Source organism: Martes martes, assembly GCF_963455335.1.
Source record: "Martes martes genome assembly, chromosome: 4".
NCBI classification, from domain to species: Eukaryota; Metazoa; Chordata; class Mammalia; order Carnivora; family Mustelidae; genus Martes; species Martes martes.
Window position 1 is genome coordinate 93,591,722 of NC_137891.1, and position 20,872 is coordinate 93,612,593.

The following is a 20,872-nucleotide window of genomic DNA, read 5'->3' on the forward strand; positions in this document are numbered from 1 at the left end:
TAAATAATACCATTCTATTATATATTATGTAATACATATCATAGAACAAACACTATTAATAACCTTATTAATCAAGTATTTGCTATGGGAAGAAAGAACTGGTAAAAGGGTTCCCAGTTGGTGGCTTGCCTTATAGTGTTTAGAGCACCACGGTGTAACCTCTGAGCGAGCTGTTTGCAGCATCCTGCCCTGACCAGAATCACCCTTTTACTGCTTTGAGCCCGTCCACCCAAAGGATTTCTCCCATATCTGAGAGTCTTCCTGTGTCCACAGTAGAGGCCCTGAAGTAAGAGTCACCTGAAGGATGGACGGATACAGCTACACACGGGCCACAAATGGACTGAGATATCTGCAGCATCACATCTGAGCCGGAGGCCTAGCCCTCGACCTGATCCAGCCTGAAGATCTTCAGGCTCGAGGCCTTAGGCTTACCAAGTCAATAACTTGAAGGTTAAAATGCAGGCTATGGAGAGGTTACTTGACACAAGGGACACCTGCGCCCTGAATTAATCAAGCACCTCTCTTCCCAGCAGCTCTCCGGCACTGGGGCGCTTGCAGGAGAGCTCTTCACCAAGGTGAGTTCAGGCGAACTCCGGAAAGGGAATAATGCCGCTCATTGACCCACGTCCTCTTTAGACATTCCTTCCACGTCTTAAATTAAACCTCTAAGAGGAGAAACTACTCACAAAGACAGAAGGAAGACCACCGTTCCCTGCAGGTTCACCAGAATGGCGAGGGTCCTCCAGGAGCGGATGAAGTACCCCAACAGGGCATACTGGGCAATGCCGACCGCGAAGAAGAGGCCACCGATCGACCCTAAGTCCGGGAAAAGATGTCTGTTACTGGGGAAAGCACCTTCCACACCACCCTTCCTGACCCGAGGCACAGAGGCAACGCCTTCCTGGGGGCGCATCAGCAGAAAAGAACCTACACACAGAGCGACTGTCCGATGAGAAAAGTGGCAGAGGCCAGTGAGTGAGGGGAAGGAGGAAGGATAGGTGAGAAACACAAACCACACATGGTCAAGATGAATTTTAAGGGTTTGCCCAAGTGCTTTCCGCATGAAAGGCTGTGCTGACGTCCGCCTGCGCATGCGCTGAAGCCCTACGGTTTTTAGGTCATGAGATTATCGAAATGGTGGGACTTCATCTTATCAAATCCTCATCTTAAATCACAGGTTCCTCCTCAGCTCTCCCTCCTGCCCTTCCCCATTGGGTGTATCAGCACCAGATACATGACATTTTATAGCTCTCTGGTTCTTGTCTGTCTCCACGAAGCCTGGATTTTTGCCAGCAGGCTTAGAGGAAAAAAAAAAATCACCCATGGGATTATGAAAAATCCCATGTTTTTTAAAAAATAAATGCTGAGATGGGTATTAAGTCCCCCTGCCTTGCCCGATATACATGTGAATTTATACCTCTGACTCGCTTTCTGTAACTGCTACTACCATGGTGTGTAATAGTACCCGCTACCATTTATCATGCATTCCACTTTTGACATACGTCGTCCTACAAAGCAGGTGCCGTTAGAGTCATACACAAAGAGGAAACAGCACAGAGAGGTCAGGGGCGCTGTCTAGGACACAGAGCTGTGCGCAGGGTGGGGCAAGCCTGCGAGCTGTCCCCGTCCTCCCTCTCCGTCCTCCTAGGGAAAGGCAGGCTTCTGTGGGGAACACACAGCAACAGGACCTTGTTGATCTTGCTACAGGAACTTTCTACAAGAATTCTATAAGGGGCGCCTGGGTGGCTCAGTGGGTTAAAGCCGCTGCCTTCGGCTCAGGTCATGATCCCAGCGTCCTGGGATCGAGCCCCGCATCGGGCTCTCTGCTCAGCAGGGAGCCTGCTTCCTCCCTTCTCTCTGCTTGCCTCTCTGCCTACTTGTGATCTGTCTGTCAAATAAATAAAATAAAATCTTGAAAAAAAAAAAAAAAGAATTCTATAAAAGAAACATGTTCTTGTTTTCTTGCCCAGGGATGATCAATTCTCTAGCCATAATGACATGTCTACTCTATGCCCTAGTGAGGGAAAGGGGGGAGCAGAGGGGAGAGCTGAAGTGGCAGCATGTTCCGATCACCAAATCCAAACATGTGGTCCGGCAAGTAAGGAAGTGGGCATGCTATGATTTCCCTGGAAATTTAAGATAATCAATAGCTATTACAGCTTCATTACAGGGCATCAGACAGCACCTGGTTTCCAAGAATAACAGTTTCTGTCATTGCTCAGAACAGCTCCGAGCACTTGGTATCCACTGACAACAACGTAGTCAAAAAGAAGACAGCCCACAGAATGGGACTGTTCCAGAGGGACTGAGTTCAGACCCTAGTTCTGCCACCTGCTGCTGTGTGACCTCAGGCAAATCACTAAACGTCTCTGAGCCTCAGTTTTCTCGAGGGTAGTTGTCAGTTTAGGATGGAATAATGCCTGCTATACAAATATACAAATACTAGCTATACTGTCCTACTGTGATATGGGTATAGCTGTCTATACCCATCTATTACCCTCCCTCCAAAAAGCCACTGGGAAGCCTTCCAGGGTGAATACCTACTATAAAATACTGTCTACCTAGCACCCTATCTAATTCCAAGAATACCCCTTCCCTCTTCTAGAGAGCGGACCTCCCCTTCCTTTATCCCTGTGGTTCAAGACGGGGCTGCCCATCACAGTTCCACTCACTGCAGGGCCTCGGCTGGGCCAGTCTGAGCCCTGAGCCCGGATTTTAAATACTACACTTGGTAGTAAGGGCTGAGGGCTACAGGGGCCCATCCCTGACTGCACAGAGAAAGCTTCTCAGGGAGGACTGGGGGGGCAGAGACAAGAAGCATCGGACTTCCTGGTTCTGGGCATCTCTGAGGCCTGGACCTTCAGGGGTTTGGTTATATTAACCACATAATTTCCCTTTATATACAGAGGCTCATCAGAGTTGAGGCTCTGTCCCCTATAATCAGTATGAGTTGGTATCGACTGGGTATGGTGGACAAGAGAACAGGATTTGAAGGCATCTCGTTTAATGACCGTAAATGCCGTGATGACATTACCATAGGCAGAGGTCCCGGAAGGTGAAGGTTTTAGTGGAAAGAAAGCAATACTTTTTATTTGAGGGTCCAAGTGACATTCAGATCTCATGTCCAGCAAGAAGCTGCACATGTTTGCCTAGAAATGACAACAGAGGTGGTGTGGAGATGCAGATGTGGGAAGGCTCTAGGTTATTTGGTCAAAAAATTAATTAAGTGAACATTTCAAATCACCCCCTTTTCCATGTTATGATTCCGGAGTGTCACTGGTGGTCTTCTGTTTACAGGCTATTAGATATTGATCCTATTTTTCAGATTTCCTGTCTGTTTCTTTTAGATCATTTTCATTTCCAAGTCTGCTATGTTTGTTTGGTTCACACTAGTAAAAACTAAATTTCAGTAGCTTAGACTTCATTTTCGTAAATCGTACTAGCAATCCACCCAGTTGCAGGCAAAGCCATAAGGTCCTGCTGATTCCTCTTTCTCTCCCCACTCTGACCCTTGAGCAAGTCGCTGCCCCACCAAAATCCAGCTCACACGGCCCTCTTCCCTGCTCCTCTCCCCGCACTGTGTCTAAGCAAGCCCCCATTGTGTTTCACAGGCCAACCACAACCACCTCCTCTATGACTCTTCAATTTCTCCTCCTCCAATGCCCCATTCTCCACACCTCTGCCACAGCGGTCCGTCTGTGTCCTATCTGATCCTATAGCTCCATTACTTAATTCACCCGCTGGCTTCCTACTGCATTTCAAATAAAAACGAGTTTCTCATTTGGCCTAGCACTGGTCCTGTATCAACTGGTCCTCCCAACTTGTCCCTCCCCTGCCCAGGAGATAAATATTTAATAAAATACAGTAAGAAGGCACTGGGAAAGGAACGTCTAGGTTTTCTTACGTGTGTGCCACTTTTCAGTTTAAGGTGTAAACAGTTAATATCCTTCTGAAGAAACTGACACACTCCTGGAACAATCTGGAGGCAAGCTCACCATCTATGAGGCAGGCCCCAGGGGAGACTGTCTACAGAGGGATATGAATAAAATGACTTGTGCAAGGTCATAGAGAGCAAACTTTGGAAAGCAAATCTAATGGTGAGACAGAGCGCCTCAACTCCAAGCGCATTTTAGCCTCTGGGGTTCAACCGGCTCCCTTCGAGGTTTTCTGGGGCAGCTCACCATCTCCGTCATGTGCATGGAGTGAAGCAGTACCTGCGAGTGCCCAGTAGGCGGTGCCCACACATTCGTTCAACAGGACGAAGGCCACCAGCGACATTCCTCCGTTCATCACGCCCACCAGGAAGCGAGTTATTGCAAAGATCGCATAGGAGGGGGAAAACCCATTTGCAATAGCAAATAAGATGTCAAGAGCAAAACCTAGAATTAGAGGAATGGCAGTCAATAACCCGGACATAAAACAGCTTTTGATCAAAGTAATAAATTATACCAACTTTACCCCTGTAAAGATAAATCTCTGTAAACTTAAATTTTTCTAAGCTATGCTTTTTTAAAAAAACATTTTATCTTAAAAACTATAAAGAAAAACTAAGGTTTATCTTTGTTTGTTACAAGTTGATAATCTGTCAATCAGGCACAGTTTTCAATTATTCACAACAATGTGGGAAATGGAAAAATCCCAGCTCATGCTCAGCTTGTCAAAAGAACTATGCTGGTTCTTACAGAGCATATTTGAAATGAACCAACAGACAAGATACAAGGAAACAGATCTCGTACACTGGCTCAGTCTCTGTTCTCTTTAGAAATGTGGCATAAGTTAGAATTCGGGAGTTGCCAAAAGAACCATCATCTCTGAAAAGCTTAGACGCAAATACGTGGCCTTCCCCAGGTATGCTGCTGGTCCCTTGAAAACGCTTGGCCAGAATCAATTCTGGCTGCAGTGTGGCCTCTTGCTAGTGTATTAAACATCAGTTCTGTATCCACATGGCAATTTCTGGAGAACGTTAAGGAAGTAAGTCCTCCTATTCAGTGCATGAACACTCTTAACTGCTTACCTGTGAGATAGACTTTTTTCCTTCCAAAGCGATCTGAAAGCTGACCAAAGGAGATGACTCCCACAAACACACCACTGAAGAAGAAAGAGCTCGCTGCACTGACTTTGTAAGATCTGTTGGCAATTAAAAACCACTAAAGGAAGAGAAAACAGAAAAGACATTTAGATCACAGAAAAGGTGGATGGACTGTTAGCTACTAAAAAAATATAAATGCACAACCAAAACTTGTACACTGGAAACTCTCTACCACATCCCCCACTACTAACCCCAGTGTGGTAGAACATCTATCCTGGACAATATCCAAGGAGGTTTTGTCTTCAGAAACATTAGAAATCATCATTATTATAATATGCTCCCATAATACACATCTTAATACAGCACTAAATATGGTTTATAATAGCTACTTTTATTTAGGCACATCCCTCCTTATAGATCTTGAGAGAAGGAGCTGTGACCCATCCATTCCCCTTTCTCTGCTGCCCTAATATACTACAGGACATATATGAGGCAATCAATGAATAGTCCTTTTCACCAATAAGTTAACAGGTTTTAAGCCCCTTTAGCATTTTTCTTAAAAAATTGATCATAGAATTACCATATGATCCAGTAATTCCACTTCTGGGTATATGCACAAAAGAAGTGAAAGCAGAGGTTCAAACAGGTATTTGCACCCTAGCGTTCACGGCAGCACTATTCACAGATGTCAAATGAAGGTGAACCAAAATGTGGTAGATAAACACACTAGAATATTATGCAGCCTTGAAAAGGAAAGGGATTTTTGGCAAGTGAGGTCATGATGAACCTTAACCTTTTGCTAAGAGAAATAAGCAGACAAAAAAAGACAAATATGGTATGATTCTGCTTATGATGGGATATTGTGATTTATAGTAAGAAATCTGTATTTGATGTTCCTGAAACCCCTGTAATTTCCTACAAAAGAGTCATAGGGCCATCTTTGGTTATGATATTTAAGTTCTGATCCCGGTTCCTGAAATAACTTCAGAGTATTAAAAGAGAAATGGGTGTCCTATGTTATTTATAACAAGCCTCTTTCAACCGCACTTGAGTTTATTTAACAAGGTGACTTTTGGAAAGCCCCTTAGATGGGGGCTGGTTGCCGGGGAACCAACTCCATGATTAGACTAGGGCTGGAACATTCAGACCCATGCAGGAGGGAGGATCCCTGCCCTGCCCTTGGGGGAGGGGAAGAGGGACCGGAAGTTGAACTAATTGTCGATGGCTAATTATTTAATTATTTAATCAATGATGCCTATGTAATGAAGCCTCCCTAAAACCACAAAGGGATAGGGGTTTGAGAAGCTTCCCAGTTGGTGAACATAGTGGAGGTGCTGGGAGAGTGGGGCCCAGGAAGGGACTGGAAGCCTGCTCCCCTTCTCACATGCCTTGTCTTGTGCGTCTCTTCCATCTGGCCATTCCTGAGTTATCCTTCATGATAAACCAGTGACGTAGTAAGAGGTTTTCCTGAATTCTGTGAGCCGCTCTGGCAAATTAATCCATCCCGAGGAGGAGATTGTAGGAACCTCTAATCTCTGGTCGCTCAGAAGCAGAGGAAACAATGTGGACTTGCAACTGTCATGTGAAGGCACGCACAGGGTCAACCTCATGGGACTGAGCCCGGAAATCGGTGGGATCTAACGCTACCTCCAGGTAGAAGGTGTCAGAACGGAGTCAAACTGTAGGATACCCAGCTGGCGTGGCACAGCTGTGTGACATGGGAACCCGCCACACCTGCCCCCACAAACCCTACCTCACACGTCTGGCGGAGGGAAGGGTCAAGCAGTGAGACAGCTGACAGTGAAGGAGGCACGGGAGGAAGGCGGTTCCTTCAACAGGAGTTGTCAAATCCAGAGACTGAAAGTCAAAGGCTCCCAGGGGTTGGAGGAATGGGGAGGTAACTGTTTCATGGGTACAGATTTTCAGTTTGGAAAGTTCTAGAGATGGGCAGCAGTGAAGGTTGTATGACATGAGTATATTGAACACCACCGTACCTTTAAAATAGCTAAAATATTACATTTTATGTTATGTATATTTTACCACAATAAATAAAACCAATCCCCCTTCACAGCCCCCTCTCCTGGAGTCTGTAAAGACAGGCTCAGAGAGAGTCCCAACACGCAAAAAGGTGCCGGCCTTGGCTGTCCCTTCACCTCTCAGACCTCCCTTCCCAGGCTCCAACAAGCAGTCATTAAGACTCAGAGCACATCTGACTTCTCTTGTATTTCCTGTCAGACCGTGATGCTGAAGATCCTGACCAGACAAGCTTCTGGACATCTCTCTGCAGCAGTACCAATAACAAAATTCATGATCCTAGGACAATAATATTCACTGGAAAATAAATGAGGATAATGCCCCCTCACTAATGCTGGACTCGACTTCTAAATTCCCCCATTCTTCACACACAGTTGTTGGTTTTTTGTTTTTTTTTTTCAGATTTTATTTATTTGTTTGAGAGAGAGAATGAGAGAGAGAGAAAGAGAGAGAGAGAACACGAGAGGGGGAAGGTCTGAGGGAGAAGCAGACTCTCCCCTGAACAGGAAGCCCAATGAGGGACTCGATCCCAGAACTCCGGGATCATGACCTGAGTCAAGGCAGTCACCCAACAAACTGAGCCACCCAGGCACCCCTTCACACGCAGTTCTTAACAAGGTTAGTTAACTGCTTTTCCCAGCCCCTCGTGGTTGAGAAATCATAAACTGTGGTGTCACTGCTTTTAGAAATAGTAATCAGGATGTTACAGCTCCCGGTGGCAGTCATGGTACAATTAAGAGGGACGGAAGCAGTGTGACAAAACTCTGAGAAATGTTCCAGATAGTTTTTCATTCAGGTATTCAATAAATTGATTCGTTTCTATTGAAGGTTAATGATTACACTAAGCACTGGCAATACAGATGTGAAGAAGCTGGACATGGTCCCTTCCCTCAGGGAGGGTAAGTGCCAGGAGAATAAACACAGAGGGAGAGACTGGGAGGGCACCTCTTCAAATAAGGTATTCAGGGAGGGCTTCTCTGGGGGAGGTGACGTTTGCTCCTAAATGATAAGGAGTGAGTGACCCTCTCCTCCAGAAAGCTGTCCAGAGAACATGAGAATAAGTGCCCTACCCTAAGGTGAAGCGCCCCCAGTACACCCCCAGTGGGGGCAGTATCATGAGCCCAGACAGGTGCACCGGTGTCAGATCACACAGGGCCTGGGCCACAGTGAGGAGCTGAGGTGTTATACCAGTGCAAAGGGAAAGTCCTGGATTACTGGATGTAAGATTCTAAAGATCACTACAGCCACTCTTCGGGAATGCATTACAAGAGACAAAAGAGGGAGCAGGGAGGCCAGCGCACTAGCTCAGGAGACCACGGTGGCTTGCATGAGGGTGGGAGCAAAGGGGATGGAGAATTATAAGCACTTAGGATGGATTCTGAAAGCAGAACTGGCAGGACTTGCTGATGAATGGCAGATGGTGAGGGACGGAGAAGCAAGGGTTTCACCGAAGTTAACTGTGGCCACTTGGTGGATGACCTTTACTGAGATGAGGAAGGTGGCAAGAGGAGATCACGTATGTGGTGGGAAAGAAAGAGCTTTGTTTGGACTTGCAGAGGTTAGGATGTCTATGAAACAGCCAAGAGATGATGCCAAGCAGATATCTGGACATGAGTCTTGAGCTCCAGGGAGAGGTTATGAGGGTTTGTACCTATAGAGAGGGAAGAGGGTCCAGACTGGGGACCAGGACGCTTCCATGTTCAGAGGCTGAACAGGAAAAACCCATTATAGAAAACTCATAAGTAGGACTCAGATAGCCAGAAAATGTGGAGGAGTGTGGTGTCACAAACGCTCTAAGAAGAAATCTGATTCAGGGAGAAAGGGGTGATCGAGCGTGTGGAATGCTGCTTTAGAGGTCAGGTAAGATAAGGACAGAGATGAGCAGTTATATTTAGAAGCAAATGGACACTTAAAAATAGCAATTTCAGTGAAGTGTGAAGGGAAGCCAGATTGGAGACAGGTGAGGAATTGGGGAATTGCTGGCAGCCGTCGTTTATAAAATGGTTTCCGTAAGTTTTGCTGTGAAGAGGAGCCAAGAAATGGGACAGTGTAGGGACAGGTTATCTGGGGCAAAGATGATTGGCTTTTTAAATTTTTATTTATTTATTTTTATTTATTTTTTTTAAAAGATTTTATTTATTTATTTGACAGACAAAGATCACAGGTAGGCAGAGAGGCAGGCAGAGAGAGAGGGGGAAGCAGGTTCCCTGCTGAGCAGAGAGCCCAATGCGGGGCTCGATCCCGGGATCATAACCTGAGCTGAAGGCAGAGGCTTTTAACCCACTGAGCCACCCAGGCGCCCCTGATTGGCTTTTTTTAAAACATGTGTGCATGTTGATGAGAACAAGCCAGTACAGAAGATATTCTTGCAGAAGAAAAGTATCTGGAAAAGCAAGAAGGGATAGGTTTGAGGGTACGGTGTAGAGAGCGTAGCCTTTCACAGAAGCTGGGAGATGTCACTGCCAAGTAAAGCGAGCAAGAGAGGAAAGCAGAAGGCGGGCTCAGAAGCACGGAGCGAAGAAACTCCCACCTGGTTGCTTCATTTCTTTTTCATTGAAATTATCAAGTGAGGTCACTGGCTGAAGGAGAGCAGAAGTGGAGGGGGGGATTTCAGGTTTCAGGAGGAATAGAACTGACTCCTCTCAGGAGTGGGACATGACCCATTCAAGGGAAATGCAGTGGGATTGTCAAGCCATGGTGAATAGACATTTAAGCTCTGTGGCTACTGATTTTGTGAAGAGGCTGTTGGGAGTTAAGCTTACATGGAGCTGGGGACTTCCAAGAAGTACTACAAAGAGAGAGACGCACCAGGGCTTTGTGGGGATTTGCAAAGGAGTGATTATTACAATGGAATATGTGCTATTTAAGGAGAAAAGGCAGACATAGGGGAATGGTGGGTAGAGAAATAATGTCACCATCAGAAAAATACCCTACACCATTAACTTTCCTGGACTTCCCATTCTTGCCCTAAACTGAAACTTGGTGATCTCCTGCACAAATCATTCAGTGAACCAGATCCCTCTCAACTGGAGGCTGCTTTCCCTTCTACACCCACGGACCTGAGAGCCTGGGATGGGAGAAAACAATCAAAATTTCAAAATCATCAAATCGCCTGAAGATCACATTACTAGATGGTGTAATCCACTACCCTTCTAGAGCTGACAGAGATGCTAGCTTGTTTTAAAATAACTACTCTTCCTCTCTTCCATAGTAATAGTATGTTGCCGGCATATGGCTACCCAGATTGAAGACTAATGTCCCAATCTCTCTCACAATTAGGTATGACACGTTATCAAGTTCTGCACAATGAATGCCAACAGATGCACCGTGTGGCAGGTGCTTTGTCTTAAGACTTCATCTTAAGAGACAGCTGATTTACCCTTTGCCCCTTCTTCCTTTCTCCCCTACTGCTTGGAATGTCTATATAAAAGTTGGAGCTTTACCTGGGGCCATGATGAAGAGTGCCACATATTAGGGATGGTAAACTTAAAAGTTTAAGGAGCCTGGGAACCTGAGAACAATGGGGTAGCACCAGGGCATTGGCATATTTTTTAAGTTCTCCAGATGATTTTCATAGGTAATCAGGTTAAGAACCCCTGTCCTATACCTGGTCACCCTCAACAGCTGTTATCATCTCTAAAATCTCAATTTTGAACATCCTACTAGCTGTCCTCCTACCCCCTACTCTTCCAACTCACTTCCCCCAGGACCCTACTCCAAACATGCTTGAACCTCTTCAAGACCCCTGGTCACCACACGCTACAGTAAGTATGGCCTGAGTCAGCAAAAAAAGATTAAATCATGCTAAGAAGATTTAAGGATCTGTATAGAAAAGGGTAAAGTATATTGTAAAATTTCACATAAAAGAGATTAGACGAGTTCTGAAATTTGAAGGAGAAATTCTATTTTGTGAAAAATTAATTATTTTGGATTATAGACAGTTCTGTGGTAGAATTTTCAACTCGTGAGAAATGTCTGGTGACATTTTTCAGGTTGAAAAATAATCAAATCGTTGATATCTGGTTGGCCTAGAAAATGGAGGATTGTATTTGTCACAGGGATATTCCTTCTCCTACAATGGTCAATAAACAAGGCCTCATTGTACTCATTTTTAATACCTTGAAGTTCAAACAACTTCTTTTTATGTTTTTCATGGTGTTAGTATCTGCTTTGGTGTTTGCATGCCTTTCAAATGTAGCCAGCACCTTTAGCTTTGATTATCCTGCACCTCAATTTTTGCTAGTCTGTTTATATGGCCAAGATGTTTAAGCTCATACTGATCTGTCTTCTGCTTATTTAATAAAAAATGGCAATGTGTCTTGTCAATAATCAACTGTTCTGTTGACAACATCTGCAGAACTTCTCAAATCCACGAAAAAGGCCATAATAATCATCCTTCCAACAACCGGAAAGCTGTCAACTTGGATGGCAGTTTTAGGAAAAAGTAGCCCACGGGATGTTTGACTGGCAAATTCCAAATTCTGATTCTTGGGCTGCTAGTTTCATGTGTCAAAGTAATTTCTAGTAATTGTTCTTCATGCCAATGCTGACTGGGGTAATGCACTTCCTATTTCTCCTGGAATACATTCAGGAACGGGCAAAAAAATCTAAAGCCATTGTTAAATTAAAAAAAAAAGCAAATTAAAGCATGCAAAGCTGAAATGCAGAACTCCCTGACTAATCTAGGTAAACTGGGCATGGTGGATTCAGAAAGGTCAAGTCAAGGACTTAGGACAGTATGTTTACAACCAATTTTCCCTGTACACCATCCTCCAACATGTGAGATTTCGGTTTACATGTTTTGTTTCCAACTTCTAAAACCTTTCAAATATACCTTATGTATTTATCACATACCTATTACGTGATCTAAAGAGTTTTATTTTGTCAAGGCTCAGACAAGATACACTAGGACAGTGGTCCCTGTAATATTTCAAAAGATGTACTGTATGACTAACTGGTAAAGTTTTGGAAAGAGGTCACCCACCAGACTAGACTCAATTGCTAGCACATGTTCTTGTCCCTTTGGTCAATACTTAGTACCAAGGTAAAATCCAAACCAGGATATCACCAGGACATTGGAAACTAAACTATAATAAAACTAAATGTGACGACTGTTACATTCTTGAAAAATGTACTTTTTATGAGGCTTTAAACTGTAAAATTCATAAATTTATAAGTCATGTGAACCCTTAAGTGGCTAGAGATTAATAAAGGGATGACTCTCCTATTATTTTTTTAAATGACAGGCCAAATTCTAAAGCTAGAATGTCCTTTTTATAGTAATTCATATTAAATTGAAAAATCACTTGCAAATTGAAAAAGCTGGAAATCTTCTTTTCCCATACATTAACAGAAGAGGAAGAACAGAAAAACAAAATACTTTCAGGAAAGCTGGAAATCTTCTTTTCCCATACATTAACAGAAGAGGAAGAACAGAAAAACAAAATACTTTCAGGATGACCTAGCTAAATCTATTTTCGTCTTGTAACCAGCATCTGTATTTTTGATCATACGATTATCAGAATCATTAAGTTCATAAGCCGGGCATGTATTATACTGTATTCTCAAAAAGGATTTGAGGGGGGCTAGAACTAAAAGCATCAGCACAATCATTCACTCATCAAAAGAAAGCAGACCAGAGGGAAAACCAGGTACCTGCAGCAGGTGTCTTAAAAATAAAAGATGAAATATGGCAAATAAATAAATAAAAGATGATATGGCAAATTCTTGTGTTGAGTACAGAGCCAGGTGCTGTGCAGAACCATCCAGCTCTTAAGGAAGAAAAAAAAGGCACGCAAGCAGAAGTGAAGAGTGTTGACTACTGACTGGGTAGGAGGGGAGCATCCAGGAGTTTTTTTTTTTTTTTTTTCTTTTTAAATCTTTTATTTATTTTTTTAAAGATTTTATTTATTTATTTGACAGACAGAGATCACAAGTAGGCAGAGAGGCAGGCAGAGAGAGAGGAGGAAGCAGGCTCCCTGCCGAGCAGAGAGCCCAACGCAGGGCTCGATCCCAGGACCCTGGGATCATGACCTGAGCCAAAGGCAGAGGCTTTATTAACCCACTGAGCCACCCAGGCGCCCCCAGGAGGTTTTTTAATATTTGGACTCTTACTGCTCAGACGCTAAGAATAAGATGGTACCTCCATAAAGTACTGTGGATGTCAAGAAAAGGTGCTCCAGTTAAAACATGCAGAGTGGAACAGACACGTCAAAGGTCATTATGGTGATCCAAACCAGCCTGAATGGGGCGGGGGCTTCAGAGAAGAGAATGGATTCAAGCTGGAAATCGAGAGATGGGTTGAGCTGTCCAGATAGCTCTTACCTGACACCAAACAGATCAATCACAGACTGAGTGAAGCTTGAAGATAAGTTCTAAAGGAAGTAACAAAATGTCTTTTAGCATCTCCCTTGAAATCATCAAACCTTCAGCTTTAAGGAAACGTCAGAAGTCAAAGCAGTAGCTTTTCTGAAATGGCAGAAATAGGGAGATCTAAAAAAAATTAATTAATGCTTTAAAGTGGACTATGTGCTTATACAATCCTAAAAACAAAATTAACATCCAAGTGATGTATCAGAACATCCAAGACTATGTATCAGAGATATATCAAATGGGAAGGCTCAGCACCTTACAACCAGATAATTAAAAACTAACCACTGGAGGGGGAGATGAACCATGAGAGACCGTGGACTCTGAGAAACAAACTGAGGGTTTTGGAGGGTAGGGGAGTAGGGGCTTAGGTGAGCCTGGTGGTGGATACTGAGGAGGGAACGTATTGCCTAGAACACTGGATGTGGTACATAACCAATGAATCTATGAAAAAATAAAATAAAATAAAATAATAAAAATAAAATGTTCTACCCCAAATTCTCCCACCCCAAAAAATAAATACAGTATAAAAAAAAACAACCAACTTTCACATAATATTCTCCCCTAATCCCAAGAACCACCTTTTATAACAGGTATTATTATTATTATTATTCTCATTTTATAGATGACGCAGCCATAGCTCAGACACAATCACCCTAGAGTGAAACAGGGAGCCTGCGCCCGATGCAGACACTGGTCTCAAAACCACCTTCTCTGAGTACCATATGCTTAAATTAGCTAAACCACGTGGGCCTTGTGCTTGGGAACATGAGAAGGCTAGGAGTGCAGAGATCCGAATAATGCACTTAAAAATCAGCTTCCAAAGTGCTTTATTTGGTGGGGTGGGGGGAGAGAGAAGGGATTTATCACATTCCACAGTATTGGTTTTAAACACAAATACCTACCATTTCTATATTTTTAAAGATTAATTAACTTAATTAATTAAAACAAGTCTTATTTATTTAAAATTAATTAAAATAAATCTTGTTTTTTTATTATTTTAGAGAGAAAGGGAGAAAGAGAGAGGGATCACGTGCATGCACATGCACAAGCTGAGGGGTGGGGCAGAGGGAGAGAATCTCAAGCAGACTCCCCATTGAGCACAGAGCCAGATGCCAGGCTCGATCCCAGGACCCATTAAATCATGACCTGAGCCGAAACCAAGAGTCAGACATTCAACCGACTAAGCCACCGAGGTACCCCCCTCAAATTTCCACATTTTTAATTGAACAACTATGTACTATTTGACATCCTCGTATACCCACGACACAAAAATGCACCCCCAGCTTGTTTGCTTTTTTTCCCTCTGCTGAACAGCACGATGCTATCCCTTCCCTAAGGCACCAGAATACAGATTATGAGATGCTTTTTAAACGGGTCATGAAAGAGATGAAAAAGCAAGAGGAAGCCCCCCTTAAACGAACTCTTGAGAATTCAGACATATATCCAGCCTCCGCCTGAGCAAATTCTCACCAGCTCTGTCAATGTCACAGATCTGTCTGGCTCTGCTTCAGTTTTTTCCTGTGACCTGAACTGTGTGTTCTTACCCTGCCCATCCCGCCAATGTATGGTGACATTTCATGGAGTAAGAGTTGAGAAACATGCAGTAGCCACAGACCACTCTAACGGAAGAGAGAGTGCATGGTAAATAAAAACCGTGCACCCTAAGCAATCCAAGCAGTGGTCCTCTCCCTTCCTTAGGAGGCTGTGCGTGCCTATCCTTGTTTGGGCCCACAGCAGGTGAATGCGAATGACGCCTCACTCACAAGTGAATAATGGAGGGCCACTGGCGTGCAGAGCCCCGGGGAGGGCACAGCTCCCCATGGGAAGGCAAACATCCATCACCCCACTTTTGTGTGACACCTCCAGGAACTGGCTGCCCTCGGTTCAGGCTGTGCCCCCAGCCCCACCTCATCCCCAGTGAGCTCCTATTCACCCTCCCCAGCCCTACCTGACCCACCGGAGCTGACCACGTTCTCCATCCTGCCAGCTCCCTCTCTATTTTTGCTTCAAATACGGTGTTCGGTGAGCTACACGTTGACTTGTCTCTCACGTACAATGGCATGAGCTTCTTTTGGACATGCTGGCGTCTGAGTGCTTATGAGACGGGGCCAGCACTCATGAAGTGTTTGCTGAACTCCTTCTGTAACAAGAGTGAGGGCTCTGGTTTACAGGCATCTTCACATCCAACAGCTCAATGTCATGACCTCGCGGATCAAGTCGTGAGTCTGTGGACAGGCGGGGCACGAACTGCCTCCCGCGTCCCCTGGGAGCCCCTGAGGGCTGTTCTCGCGACAGGAAGAACGAGGGAGATCTGGAATCAGAGGGGTTTCCTTTTTCTGTCTGATATCTAGAATCCTCCGGCTTTACCTTTCGCCTCTACATTAATGAGAAAGAAAACTACGGAGAAAAAGAGCCCCCACAGAACTATAGCAGTTTTCTGGTTAGAAAGGCAGCATCTGTGCCCCTGAAACATACTGCCCAAAGCCTGTGGGACAGAAGCAGTGTGGCCCCTGCAAGCCCTTTCACGGGCCCAGAGATACCCCACTGAGAGAAGCAGGGAGCAGGAAGAACAGTGCCGTCAAGGACCCACGGAGCATCATGGAGCCCGCAAGCCAGGTGGGAGCCACGGCAGGTCTCTGAGGGGCACCCAAGCCCCTGGCATGGCTGCTGGGTCTCTCCTAAAGGAGAACTTGTTCATGAGCCTGCGGCCCACCACTAGCCCCAACTCAGACTTCCCCGCGGCGGGGGACAGACCGCATGGCACAGCCCACTTGATCCTAAAGAAGGAGGAAGACAAAGGAAGCTTCCCCCAACAGTCCAGACGGCCCAGCCAAAATGGGCAGACAACGCACGGAGCTCTCTGCCACCCCCAGTCCTGCTTTGGTGAAAACCAAGTCGGAGGACAAGGGCCAGAGCCCGACCTAGACCCTCAGCGTGTCCGTGTCTCGAGGCTGCAGGGCTGGAACAAGCAAGTGACGGCGTCCCCCACACGCCTGCAGGCCATTCCTCAGGGAATCTGCACGCAAGCAGCAGGCCGCTTACAGATCTCTGGAAGATTCTCGGGGCTCGCTAACAAGCCCAACCAAGCTGCAGCCCTCCCCCATCCTGTCGCCCCATAAACATATTCACCGCTTCGTACGGGAAGATCTCGCTTCAGGAGAAAATCAGGTAATCAGAGGCCTCCAGTGACTTGGGAGTGCTTGGACGGGGCATTTCAGGGATGGTTTCACAGTGATTAACTAACTTGCTTCATTTCAATGTAGTTGTCACTCTGAATTACCACTTAATGGGTGAAGTGCGCAGGCTATAACAATCAGTGGTACCGGCATAAGGAAGCAAGACATTAAAAAAAAATTAGCCCCTAAAGCCATTATTGCAGTGAATTTTTCAAATAGTTTTAATACTCGGTCTTTTGACCCCAGGGTATGGCTTGGGGAAAATATATTAATCTCAAGATAATAATCAGTCAATTTCAGTTCTTCAATATCGACGATGATATTAAAGATTCCAACCTTACTCTTTTTGGTTGCAAACATTAATTAAGCATGATAATTGTGTGCCTCCGTGATATTTGGTACTTTCTGAATGAGTCAGAGCTCGGGGAATAATTTGAATACGGCAGACAGCAATTTGCTACATAAATTCACCCCAATGGCTATTAGCTCATTTTAAAATAGTCAAGACTTCTAGATCAGAGGGGTTCCTTTTTGCATTAATACCAAGTTAATCACATCTACATAACCTTTTATTCACCCTTCCCCAAACCCTCCATGAATAACTTCTGCAAGCCCTGACCTGAATGTAATAAGGGGCTGTCGGGGGGAGCTCATGGGGAGGCAGTTTTAATATACACGTTTTTAACACAATCCCCTTCAACTATAGGGTTCTATAGGCTCTATCTTGATACTTATTTTCAGGGGTCTTATGTGAGAGGTCAATGGGCTTTACACTTGCTTTCTTTTTTTTTAACTCTCATTTTATACTAAATAATTTCCATTAAAAACCATATAGTGTCTATAGACCACACATCTGTATATTAAGGATATTTACCAACTAATGGATAAGCTACCGATGGCTCCAGGGCCAGTTTCAATGCCACCACTTCGGAAATTTGAAGGAGCAACCGAGGAACTACAGAGGTCATGAAAACTGAATTAATGCTAGAAATTCATGAAGGGTTTGGTTGGGGACCACATCCACCGAAACAAAGATGAGCTCAACGGGAGGTGCAGAGACGGGCAACCCTTAAAAAGGCGGGGGCTAAGGAACGGCTGCGGTTCCCAGCCCACCTGGCACGGCTGGACCCAGCGGCTCCTTGAGCCTCCTTCTCCTTATTCTTTCCTCCACCGCTGCTGCTCCTGTCAGTTTGGCAATGGCAGCAGGAAACCTGGAAGCCCCCCATACCACCTGCTTTGAACCACTCCAGGACTTGGAACACCACTCACACAGGGCTCCAATGTCCAAGGCAGAAGGAGAGTGCGGGAACTCGCACGGGGCTCACACACCCTGTGTGCTGGGCATAAGGGTACGCGAGCCGGACACTTTACTTGTACCTTGAAATAAAATGCAATGACTTTAAGGAAAAGATGAGCTCTGCACTAAAAATGTAAAGCAGACGAGCATCCTCTTGGGTCTGCCTAAGGAGAGACGTGGGTGGCACTGGCCCCCCGCAGGGCAGCGGGCTGCTGAGCCTGTTGCAGGCAAACCTCCATGGAGCTCGGGGGCTGCAGCTTGTCAGACTTCATTCTCCCTGGCTATTTTTGGTTCTATCGGTAAACTGCCAAGTTTCTTTGGGCTTGACAATTACTAAAGCTTAATGGGATCATTACTACTCCGGTAGTATTTGTGTGTTTTTGGTTTTGGGGGGGTTTTTTTGGAGGGCTGAGGGGAATTGCTAGCCAGGATCCTCACTGGATGGAAACAAATATCCTGTGAGTTGCATGATCACCTTGGGGAAGGCAAGCTAGCTGTGGAGCAACAGATTCACAGGTAGGCTCATTCCCCTCTTTCCTTCTGCTTTGGTCACATGCCCCAGGAATCTGTGGCCAGGCTCCTCCATTTACTGTGTGACACTGAGGAAATCACCAGCTACTCTGAGCCCACACATTCTGGTATGTTTTCACTTGCAACAAACATCATGACTATTACCCTTCCTCCTTAGAATTCACTGTGTCAGAGACAAATTCAAGCAGGTGACGGGCAGCCCAGGGTAGGTATTTATTGTGCCATTGTCCTACAGTCACTTGGCCAACCTTCGTTCCCATCAATCCACTGACCCACACTTGCACCCACTCCTCCCAGGAGGAGCCAAGCTCCTCCCCCTGTTCTGCACGGAGGTGCTTCCGGGCTGCCCAGGATGGCTGGCAGCTGCTGGGGGATCCTGGAGCCCCGGACCCCGCTCCTCTTCACTGACAGCAGTGAAGCACCTAGCTCTTTTTTTTTTTTTTTTTTAAAGATTTTATTTATCCATTTGACATATAGAGATCCTAAGTAGGCAGAGAGGCAGGCAGAGAGAGGGGGGTAAGCAGGCTTCCTGCTGAGTAGAAAGCCCAATGCGGGGCTCATTCCCAGGACCTGGGGATCATGACCCGAGCCGAAGGCAGAGGCTTCAAACCACTGAGCCACCCAGGCGCCCGCACCTAGCTCTTTTAAATCCTGAAATGCCAGCTGAGATATCATTAAACCTAAAGGCTTCTGTTATGGGGGGAAAAAAAAAGTCTGAAAATCACGGAGGTAGTAGAAAAAATATGAGCTCACTGAACCCAGACCAGCGACTTATAAAATATGTGATTTAGGGCAAAATCTTTAAATTCTCTTCATGCCTGTTGTTTCATTTACAGCTCAGGGCTGTTGGCAGGACACGCTAAGCAGCAAGCGGGGAAGGTCTCTGGGAGAAGCCTCTCACAAGAGACCAAATGAAAAGGTAGTCATGGTTATCTGCCTCTTCCCTGTCCTCTTCCTACCAAGCCTCATGAAGCTCATCTGCAGCCCCAAGCTCTTGGTATGGAATGGTCTCACTGCCGCTGAGGATCCCAAGGTTACCGTGGGCTTCTGTCTGTACCCTTCCATCCACAGAGTGGGCAGCAGGCCACGACTACCCTTGCAAAACATCATGAACCCACGCAGGCCGGAAGCAGCTGGTTTAGCATCCGGGATGCTCCAAAAATAACTCACCCCAAATCATGACGCCAGCATCCCCGTGGAGCATCCCCTGGAGATCCCACAGAGCAGTGGTGTGTAGACATCCCCAGCTGTGAAGCTGGACCACCCCACCCCCACCTGCACCCGCCGTTCTGGACACGTCTTGGGGTACCTGCTGGAGACTGAGGATCCTTGTCTGCACAGAGAGTATCTGTGCCTTGAGATCCACCCAAGGTAGATAACTGCCTGACCTCCTGATGGGATGGGAGCCCGAAGTGTGCCTCTCCACCCTGGAAGGAACGTAGCGGGCATCGATAAATCTATAATAACAGACGTATGATACAGATGGATAGCAGCATATACATCCGAGTATTTGTGCATCTTGGGAATGAGAAAGGACAGGTGAGTAACAGGAGGAGGGTGAGGGGGTGGGGAAGAAAGAGCGAGAGACAAAGAGAAAACGAGGCAGAGACACACACAGAGAATGAGGCAATAACGTGGGAGAGAGAGAGAGACAGAGAGAAAGGCAGGACAGAGAGAGCGAGTGAGACAGAAACACAGAGAAAGGCAGAGAGAAACAAATGGGGGGGCAGAATAGAAAGCCAGAGAGACTCAGACTGAGAGAGGTGCGGGAAGAGAGACCCAGGTGCCAAAAGACAAAATGACAGGGACCAGGAGAAAAAAGGAGAGAAAAGAGAGAGCAAGGGAGAGGAGAGGAGGGAGGGCGGGAGACACACACACAGTCCCAGTGTGACGACGAAGCCAGATGGCAAGAAGGACAGTGACTCACAGATGCGCCCCAGCTGTGATCAGGGAGACATGACAGGAGGGTAAGTTGAGGCCATTTTACCCACCGCCCTTTTTTTCTCAGAGCTGCTTTAAACATCAGCCCTTCCTGGGAAAGCTATTCCATCCTATTTCTCCTGCATCTACCAATCTTTATCTGGGGAGCAGTAGGTCTCCGGGCTCCCTTGTCTCCATATTCAGCCTCCAGTCAAGCGCTGTAACGGGTGAGCCCCTGGGTGGCGGCACAGGATGTGGGCTGGGGACCAGGGTGCCCTTTCCCGCTGTCCTGGAGTATTGGGTCTGATGGCACTCTCCCTCTTTGGCTGGCATGAAGGTTTTCTCTAGCACCAGGCGAGCAGTAGGTGCTCAAAGAATATTTACTAATAATGGTGTCCCTCTGGTGATATGTAAAAGGGCTCCCAATTATAGATTTCACTTGTATTAATTTAATTCAATGCCATTGAAGTGTACTGAGGTCTGCTGTGCTGAAGCACAGTGTTGCTATGGGAT

The 20,872-nt window shown here is 45.8% G+C and overlaps 1 protein-coding gene across 1 annotated transcript in view; it reads right to left on the reverse strand.

Moving 5' to 3' along the window:
- The window catches only part of SLC22A15 (solute carrier family 22 member 15), a 79,685-nt gene that overhangs the window by 33,024 nt on the left and 25,789 nt on the right, over positions 1-20,872 (reverse strand). The window contains exons 3-5 of the mRNA XM_080801792.1: positions 5,015-5,147; positions 4,215-4,379; positions 687-816 (exon numbers count right to left, since the gene is read on the reverse strand). Coding sequence (XP_080657918.1) covers positions 687-816; positions 4,215-4,379; positions 5,015-5,147 — 428 coding nt within the window. The remainder of the gene's footprint in view (positions 1-686; positions 817-4,214; positions 4,380-5,014; positions 5,148-20,872) is intronic.